Here is a 9,804-nt window from a genome sequence, read left to right on the forward strand (position 1 = left end):
AAAGAGTCCAATCTCAACCCCCCCCCCCCCCCATCGAATATGAAAATAACAAATCCTATTCTGTGTTTTCCTTAGATTTGCACCCGTGACTGACGCCCCTCTACCCACAAAGGCTCCTCCAATCATCATCCCCGTTCCGAAGCCTACAGTCAGCATCCCCAAACCAGAAGATCCACTGATTATAGTACCCGGTGATGTAGGTGGTGTTGGCGTGGCTTGGAGAGGAATGGGCGGTCCTGGATTGTCCGGTGGACCTGGAGCCGCAGGAGCTGGCGGTGGTGGTGGGGGTGGTGGGGGTGGTCTTGTCGTTGGAGTTCATCCAATCGGAACAGGCGGTACCGGTGGATTGTCAGGCGGGCCAGTCGTTGGAGCCTTAGCAACCGCTGGTGGCCCCGGTGCAGGAGGTGCCTTCACCGGTGTAAGAGCTGGTGCTGTAGTGGGAACGGTACTGGGAATCTTGGCTTTCCTCAGCTCTCTGATGTGGGCGTTCTATAGGTGCAAACCTGGCTGGTGCCCGTGCTGGGCTCCTGCGGGCTCCCCAGCAACTCCACTGGATATATCAGCTCCGCGTGCCGGGTCCAACCTGGCTGTGGTGCAGGCGCAGTCTGGTGGTGCCTTTGGCAAAACGACGACGGTGACCACAGTGAATGGCGGCGCCGCAAGCTCCGGTGGTCAGTACGCATCGTATTATGGCGCCTCAAATGCTCAGGCGAGCGCCCAGGGCATGAGCACAGCGGAGGCTTATGACAGCGCTACGTTGAGAGCTACCGGAACCTTCTCCAACAAAGGGACTGTTATAGGCACGCCCAAAGCTCAACGGAGGGAAATTGATGGACTTGCAGGCGGATCTTACTCCTCCTCAACTTTCAGACAAACCTCCTCTAGTTTCAGCGGAGGTCAACAGGTTAGCCCGCCTCCCCCGCAGTACAACACCATCGGTGGTTCCTATGGCAACAGCACCATGTCGTCGTCTTATCAGTACCAGGTTCAGAATGTTCGGACAGTCAGCATGGGACAGCACAGCTTTGCTAACACGGGTCTGCCGTCAGGGGCCATAACTCTGCAGGGACCGGCAGCAGAGGAGATTCGTGTGGATTGCTGTCTGATCACGTCTGATGGACACAGTGTGATCACTGGGTCGTGTATTGGAACTCCGCACGTGTGGGACATGTCTGTAAGTAATACATGTACATGTATCCTGCTGAATGTAACTCAGGAAGCTACAGCTATCTCGTGTGTTAATGTCTTCCTCCCCTTAATCTGAACCCCCCACCCCCACCCAATCCCCCCATCCCTCCAAAAAACACAGTTGGTAGAACGTCCGCTCGGGAGCGGTAGATCCAGGGTCAATCCTGAGTCACACCTAAGAAGTTGTCACTTCCTAGCTTGGCGTTCAGCATTAAGGGGATATTACAAGGACTGGTTTACCCGTATCAGTATAATGGCTTGGGCGGGGCAGCTTACTTGCCTTCGGTAAGTCGTCTCAGTGAAGCAGCACTAGATAAAAGAGCGGTAGAAATCCGTCCTGCAACAAGGAGACACATAACATGCACTCTAAGGATTCCTTCGTTGTCATATGACTGAAAAATTAAGTACGACGTTAAACCCCAAGCACTCAATCACTCACTCAATCCTTCCCTTACATGAATTACTTAACCTTTTCACATATGAAAGAGCTACTTGTGTTGTTAATTAGTGCATTGTAAAACCCCAAACAAAGATACATACACAGTAGTTTTGGTTTTTAGCAAAAGTGAAATATTCTTGAGAAAGGCGTAAAACACCTGTCAAATACATAAATTGGTTTTTGGCATGTTCATTCCTGTTTGTATTACAGCATGATGTATAATTTTTCTTTATTTAAAGAGAAATGGTTGATATCATCGTTTAATTAACGACCTACTTTAATTTTTCAGAATGGTGAATTAGTCCGTTTTATGAAGGGTAACACAAATGGCTCCACGGATCTCCACCTAGCCTGCAATGACCGGTTACTGGTCGGCGACGTCAACGCAGATGTGGACGTTAACGAGTTTTCTAACAGGAAAGGTGTCATGAACAGAAAACTACAGGTATGTGTGTTGATGTGTGCTCAGATGTGTTGAGTTTTATGTTTGAGATAAACTGATTTAATTGTCGAAAGTCACACACTATCTAATATCAGATGCATACGATTGAAACTGAGTAAACCATTGATTGTCAGGCACTATTGAACATGGGAAAAAGGATTTCACTTTTCCCAGGTCCATTCGTGTTCTATCCAAATAATGTGAATTTGTCAAATCTCTCAAATGCTGCACATTTTGGGGATTCGACTCGGTACGAAACAAGGTTTCAGCGCTACTGGGTTACACAACAAACACCTCTACAGCAGTGTTAAACCCTTAATCAAACAAATAAATAGACTTAGATCTACATGTAAGTGCTGCTCACGATAAGTATGTATCTCTGACTATGTCAACACCTGCTCCCACCTTACCCACTGTTTATCCAATCAAATTCTTGCTTCTGTGTTTTGGAAAGTGAAGTTGATTCTGATTGGTACTGAAGTTTGAACTGTCCAGCCAATGAGAAGTCATCAGATCTAGCCCAAAGCAGATGTTGTTAATGGTGCTTTAGATCCAGTCAGTATTTAAGACTACACAATTCTGCTCCTTTTACTTCAGCCTTTAGACTTTACTTGCGCAGACAAATATTCGTTTATTATCAGCGGTAGTTCTCTGAATATCACACATGGCTGTTAGTTTGTCTTTACCGTCCCATCCTATCTTACACGTTGTCATCTACTTACCACTGCCACTTTTGAGTGAAGTGCGTGGTCCCGAATAATTATTAAAATTTTACTTAGTGGTGGAGTTTCGAGTCTGATCGTTGAAGGTAGAAAAAATCCAGATGTATCGTGTGACCTGTCAAAAATGTAACGCAACTATCTTTCATCACATTCACCGTAACATAGGCATCTGAAAAAGTGCCATTAAAAGTAATTTAGAGTGGAGGGATGATATGGAAGATTGCCCAGTTTCCTTCCACCATAATGCTGGCCGCCATTGTATAAATGAAATATTCTTGAGTTAGGCGTAAAACACCAAGCAAATAAATAAATAAATAGAGAAGATTGAGACTCTGAATGTTTGTGAACTTGAGAAGATCCTAAAGGAAAGAGGTATTATTTGTGCATGTGGAAAAGGCTGAGACAGGTGGTCAGTAAATTAATGTCACCAAAGGTTGCCTATTTTGCATTTTTACCTTTGATGACAAAAGAGTTCCAACTCAAAAACTCCCTTATTGCGGCTGTTACCTATAAGCCAAGTTATCTCATACCTCATTCGGCACCTAATATCCGATTATACAGGTCAGCCATGTGGAACACTCAGCCAAAAGGCCTCCCACAAATGTAGCCTGACATGTTTGCTGGCAGTCAGGTGCCTGGCTCTCAGGCCAGCCATCTGGAACATTCAGCCAAAAGGCCTGCCACAAATGTAGCCTGACATGTTTGCTGGCAGTCAGGTGCCTGACTCTCAGGCCAGCCATCTGGAACATTCAGCCAACAGGCCTTGGACAAATGTAACCTGACATGTTTGCTGGCAGTCAGGTGCCTGACTCTGAGGTCACTGGTTCAAAACCCAGAACTCAGTAAGGCACAAAACACTAATGAAATAAAAATGTGAAAACCCAGAGCTTGAGTAAAGCGTAAAACACCAGTGAAATAAATAAATGAAAACCCAGAGCTTGAATAAGGCGTTATAGGCGGTCATAGCTAACTTTCAGCAGTAGAAGGTGTAATCCAAAATGGTAATCCTGCCAATTTCCTGATTTGCTTAGGCTTGTCTTCATTCTGTTGAGAAGTGTCATCTTCGTTTTGTAATTTTCACAGATCTGGGACTTCCAAAGTGGGCGGCCTTTAGAAATGGGCGGGGACGAATATTGCTCCGCCCTTTGTATAATGAGTGATGGCGATAAGGTGGTGTACGCACGGACCAATCAAATGGGCAGTAGCACCAGTGTGGTCGTCTGGGATCTCCTTGGCAACCAGATGATTAAAGAAATGCGCTATGATGCGTCTCTTGGCAACAATGATCATGTCTGCTTCTTGGCACTTTCTCAGAATGACAGGTACAGTTTATAAATGAGTCAAATAAAAAAGTTACATATTTTAAAAGATACATGAAATGATTGGTTGTTATTTTGTAATATGGTAATATGGAGTTTGGGATCAGGCCAAATATGTAATATGGAGTTTGGGATCTGGCCTACTATGTGATGTGGAGTTTGGGATCTGGCCTAATATGTAATATGGAGTTTAGGGCCTGGCCAAATATGTAATATGGAGTTTAGGATCTGGCCTAATATGTAATATGGAGTTTGGGATCAGGCCAATATGTAATACGGAGTTTGAGATCTGGTCTAATATGTAATATGGAGTTTGGGATCTGGCCAAATATGTAATATGGAGATTGGGATCTGGCCAAATACGTAATATGGAGTTTAGGATCTGGGCTGATATGTAATATGGAGTTTAGGATCTGGCAAAATATGTGCTTTGGAGTTTGGGATCTGACCAAATATGTATTATGGAGTTTGGGATCTAGCCTAATATGTAATATGGAGTTTAGGATCTGGCCAAATATGTAATGTGGAGTTTGGGATCTGGCCAAAGATGTAAAAATATGAAAAAGCTTTTCGGCTTTCTTCTTGGGGTGCACAAAACACTTTGAAATACAGTCATCCTAAGACCCCAATGGTCAGTCTGGAAATTAAGTAGCCTGCTGCAATAACGTCAGTGGTAATAGCTGTCAAAACAACTTTGTTGGGGGGGGGAGGGAGAATCTGAATTGGGGGCACTAAGGTGGTAACGCATTCTCAGTATGTTCATTGATGATGCCATTTCTGAATATTCCTGACTATTGACGGAAAATATGCATAAAACAGAGCGGTACCGTAATTCTTTTTTTACACATGTATGCAAGGTGTTCGTTCAAGCATGCTCTGAAGGCATTATTCTGTGTTGACGGATGAAATTATACTTTTTTAGAAGCCCTGTAATTGGCCAATCCATGCAATGTAGTTTTGTGTCCAAAATCATTTTAAAATGTTCATAAACTGCACTGAATGTTGGTCTGTCATATGTGAAAAGGTTGAGGAATTAGAGTTTATAATATTTTTCATATTGTTTTTTTTTTTTTTTTTTGATACTTTTTTTATTTTCCTTAAATCCATTTACTTTGTTTTATAGCACATTTTCCTGTATTTTTCAATACAAAGCTTGAAGAAGTTTGAACTTGCATAAAATATATTGAGAAATCAGTTATTGAGAAATTGAAATACAGCTATCAAACCATGGCTGTTTATTTAGTAAATTATTTTTCACAAAGTAATAGTTATCTTCTTTGCTTTATTTTCTTTATGTATCATCTCATTTATGCAGAGTTCAACAAAATAATATAATTTCTGTATACGATGTGGTGTACATACACCCCACATCCCACATACATGTATTTTTAAAGTGATAATGAATTATCAGGGTGAAATATGTACATGTATTAATGCATACCCTAATTAATTACCCTAAAATAACTTGCACAGTTTTATGAAGCTTGTGTCTTAAGTGACACAACGTCATTGGGTAAGTGAAATATTCTTGAGTACAGCGTAAAACAATAATCAAATAAATAAATCTTAAGTGACACAAACATTTTCTGAGTCATTTTATTTGTATGCATAAATTCCAATGAAAAAAGAGCTTTAGAAGTCAAAAGATTTACATTTTATAAGTCAGTATTAGTACGTGTTAAGGTGTGGACAAAGGGAAGATAAATGCAGGTGAACTAAAAAAAAAGATCACGTGTAATAATGCTTCATGCGTCTTCAGCTTTTTCTTTGCATGCATTGAACCTGCCTACAGGAAAAGGCCCAAAACACTTCAGATTCAAAACTTTTTAGTTTAATCAAGAGTGATGAAGAACTTCCTCAAAATTACCCAAACTAAAAAAAAAACATTGTTCAAAAGGTTCTTCAAGGTTACCTCTATGTTTCATTCTTTTCATTTTCACCAGGTATGTTGTGGCTGGATTCCGCAACACGATTGACGGCCAGGCCAACTACGTAGTGTTTGACATGACCTTGACCTCTTATAACATCGTGGAGCCAAGCCTGCTGATGCTGGATGCAGAACCTGAGGTGACGGTAACTCTGCCACGCGACGAGGCGGTCACGGGACTAAGGAATGGAGACTTAGTCATTTGGAATCTGAGGAACGGGCGATCGAGTCGACAGTTGCTGTCTAACTCAGGTCACCACGCCCACAGCCGAGAGGTGAAAGCTCTGGCATTGTCGGAGGACAACCGTTTCCTAGTGTCGGCATCGGCAGACGGGACGCTCAAACTGTGGGACATGGCCACAGAGAAACAGGCCTACACGTTGACTGGACATCAAGACGAGGTGAGAAATTTATTGTTATTTTTAAATGTATTTATTTGATATTCAGTTATGACTATACTAGAATTGATCTCCTTATAATGGCAATCAGTCATATAGGTAAAGAAAACTAGGTGTGTCCAAAAATATTTTGTTTACATTCAATTCTCAATTAATTATTGGTGCTTAAGGGAAGACTGAAGAATGTGTCACTTTGTAATGGCAGTCAGTTTTACAAGTTTGTTGTGCCCAAAGTATTGATTTATTTATTTATTTTTGATAAATTCAGTGATTTGATTATTGTTTATGGCAGTATTAAAGATGTTTTTCACGTCCGAATGGTGGCCACTTTTACAGAGTGAGAAAACGTTAAGTGTACCTAAAATAAACCACTGCTCTGTGACAGGTACCATCTTGAATTAAAGCATGCTCCTTCCTCAATCCGGGGCATGGATGGTCAAAACTGGATTAAGACTTACCACCAGGTTTATCTTTAAGCCAAGTCTTTAATTTCGTACTTACCCTAAAGAAAAATAGTGTAACATTAAATTAAATATGAACTAAAACTGCTGCTGTTATACTTTGACTTTGGAGAACGGCATTGGCTGCTGAATTTGGCTAAAAATTTAAATATAAAATATGACTTAATACCAGGATTAGCTAATACACTTTCAAACAACCGGTCTCAGGTCCGATCATCAGGTGACTACACAAAATGCCCGTCACATCAAAGCATGCAGAAACACTGAAAAAAATTGTCAAACTTTCAGTTTGTACAAATAAATTATAAAATTACCTGTGTACTGAGCGTTTCGTCTGATTGTCTTGTCTGATGGCCTTGTCTGGTTGTCTTGTTCGATGGCTCTGTCTGATTGTCTTCTCTTATGGCCTTGTCTGATTGCTTTGTCTGGTTGTCTTGTCTGATGGCCTTGTCTGGTTGTTTTGTCTGATGGCCATGTCTGATTGCCTTGTCTGGTTGTCTTGTCTAAGGCCTGATCTGATTGCCTTGTTTGGTTGTCTTGTCTGACTGCCTTATTTGGTTGTCTTGTCTATGGCCTTATGTGATTGCCTTATTTGGTTGTCTTGTATGATGACCTTGTCTGATGGCCTTGTTTGGTTTTATTGTCTGATGGCCTTGTCTGATTGCTTTGCAGGTGTGGTGCACGACTATATCTTGTGACAACGAAATCATCTTGTCTGGATCACGGGACGGCACCATCCGACTGTGGCGACTGAAGACAGGCACCCAGATGTGTGTGTTCAACGCTCAGCTCGACATTTTCTCCATCAAGATGAGTCGGGACAAAGGAACAATCGTAGCTCTGGCGGATAAATACGGCACCCGCAAACTTATCATGCTGCAAGTAGTCCGGACCAAGTCAACCAGGAAGTACAGTTTGTGAGGTGGTCACATCATTTATATAGTCATGTGTCCAAGTCAGTTAATGTCTCTAGTTATTTCTTCAATATTGTGATGGGAGTCAAAGAAAGAGAAAAAATATGGCTTTTGTTAATAAGAGTTAAAAAAGAAAATTAATTTGTGCCATAAGAAAGACTTTCCGGGTGGAACTATATTTTGTGGAGTCATTCTACACATAGTGCTTGCATGGTTGGTGATAGCACAGATATATGAGCAGCACGACAGATGGCAACATGGCCGGCAATGTTGCCAGAGGTGATAGTGGGCACACCACTATTCTAGATGGGCGCATGTCCTCTGATGTTTAAAACTTGGAACTGTTCTTTCCTGTATGCAAACCTGTCCAGAGACACTATGGATTATAAAACTAATTTACATTTGTAATGCTATCTCATTGGTTCTGCATGAAATGACAGAACTCTTGTAACAGCCTTTTGTACACGTTTTCTGTTGATGTGTGGAAAACTACAGTACCGTTCCTTCCCATTTGTGTCTATAATGTCATCCGTAAAACGAACAAAGTACCAGAGGAAATAAATGTGAGCTAATATGCAGAAAAATCAAATACAAAAAAACCGCATTTGTGAAAAAGTTATAAGATGCCAGTGAATGTTTTAGTCTTAATATTTTTGTGATGGACAAGTATTTTTTTTTTTAAGAAAATACTTGATGAAAACAGTAACATGTTAGATAGTGGTGAATTAGAATAGCTATTGTATGCTGCTGTTTACAAGTGATATTGCCACATTTCAAATTGTTATTTGTCCAGTAACAGTGCGCTTGCCCTTGTTGGTTGCTGATAGTAACCTAGCCAAATGAGATTGGATACATTTTTTTTTAAAAATTGATACTCAAACAGTTGCGAAATGAATTGTTAGATTTTTAATATGAATTTTTGCGCTGAGAAATGAATTCTAAAAGAAATTGCTGAATTGTGCTTCATGTGCTTGTTGAATTACAGAATGTTTGTTTTCGTGTTTAGACTTTCAGACTGTTGAATTATATAATTGTGATGGAGGTTTGGAAGTATTGTATTTAGTGATGAGAAATTTCCAAACTGCAAAAATAATTTTGAGAATTATTTTTTGCCCAGAAAATTTTACAAACCAGTTCATTTTTCTTTGAAGGAAGTCATTTTATGTTGAATTTCTAGTGGTATTTCATGGCATTATGGTTGAAAATTCACAAAATTTGATGATGGAAACTTGATACATGGAATTCTTGGAAATTCTGTCCTACTGAAGACCTCGTTATTTTAGAGGTCAGTTTGGAAAAGGAAATTCCAGTTAGATGTACCAAATTCAATGCAAGTTAAACCACCAGGGAAGGCCCGTATAGAGAGGCTTTATTTTCTATTGTGTTCAACTTCTTTGCATGTGGGTGGACTGTTGACGCATGCATGCTAGCTGTGGGACTTTAATATTGAAATGCAAAAGGGTAAGGTGAAATTACATGGTACAGGCGTGAATATAGTTTTGGAATCTCATGTTAGAAGCTCCGTTGCCGTAACGTCTTACCATAGAAAGTCAGATCTAGTAGATGCTTCGTGTGGTGACTTGTCATTGACTTGATCTGAAGTTACACTTGAATCTCCGTCCATACGAGGACTCCTCATTGGTTAAATTATTGGAACCTTACTACCAATCAGGATGGTTGTTTCAGTATCGGCACGAATGAATGCCGACGTTACGCCCCGACAATGAGAAAGCAAGGATTCTATTGGACGAATTTACTTCCAACAGTAAGAAAGCACGAGTTCTATATGATGAATACTCTTTATAAAATACCCAAAACTGAATTTGATTGGGCGAACAGCTGATGAGTCTACTTACAAGATCTGACTTAAGTATTAAAAGTGAGGTTAGTCGGAGACGAATAGTGCGATTCTCTCTTTGATTGTGTTGTGCATACAACGGCAAAGATGCTCCGCACTTCCGCCATGTTGGATGTCTGGACTCCTAATATACATT

The 9,804-nt window shown here is 40.8% G+C and overlaps 1 protein-coding gene across 1 annotated transcript in view; it reads left to right on the plus strand.

The window, feature by feature from the left end:
• LOC135464870 (uncharacterized) overlaps positions 1-9,340 on the plus strand; it is a 48,007-nt gene extending 38,667 nt beyond the window's left edge. Inside the window, exons 21-25 of the mRNA XM_064742439.1 lie at positions 76-1,174; positions 1,917-2,072; positions 3,875-4,113; positions 6,054-6,438; positions 7,569-9,340. Coding sequence (XP_064598509.1) covers positions 76-1,174; positions 1,917-2,072; positions 3,875-4,113; positions 6,054-6,438; positions 7,569-7,817 — 2,128 coding nt within the window. The 3' untranslated portion in view covers positions 7,818-9,340. The remainder of the gene's footprint in view (positions 1-75; positions 1,175-1,916; positions 2,073-3,874; positions 4,114-6,053; positions 6,439-7,568) is intronic.
• Positions 9,341-9,804: the final 464 nt, after the last annotated feature.

The sequence above is a fragment of the Liolophura sinensis genome, chromosome 4, assembly GCF_032854445.1.
Source record: "Liolophura sinensis isolate JHLJ2023 chromosome 4, CUHK_Ljap_v2, whole genome shotgun sequence".
In the NCBI taxonomy this organism is placed as follows: domain Eukaryota; kingdom Metazoa; phylum Mollusca; class Polyplacophora; order Chitonida; family Chitonidae; genus Liolophura; species Liolophura sinensis.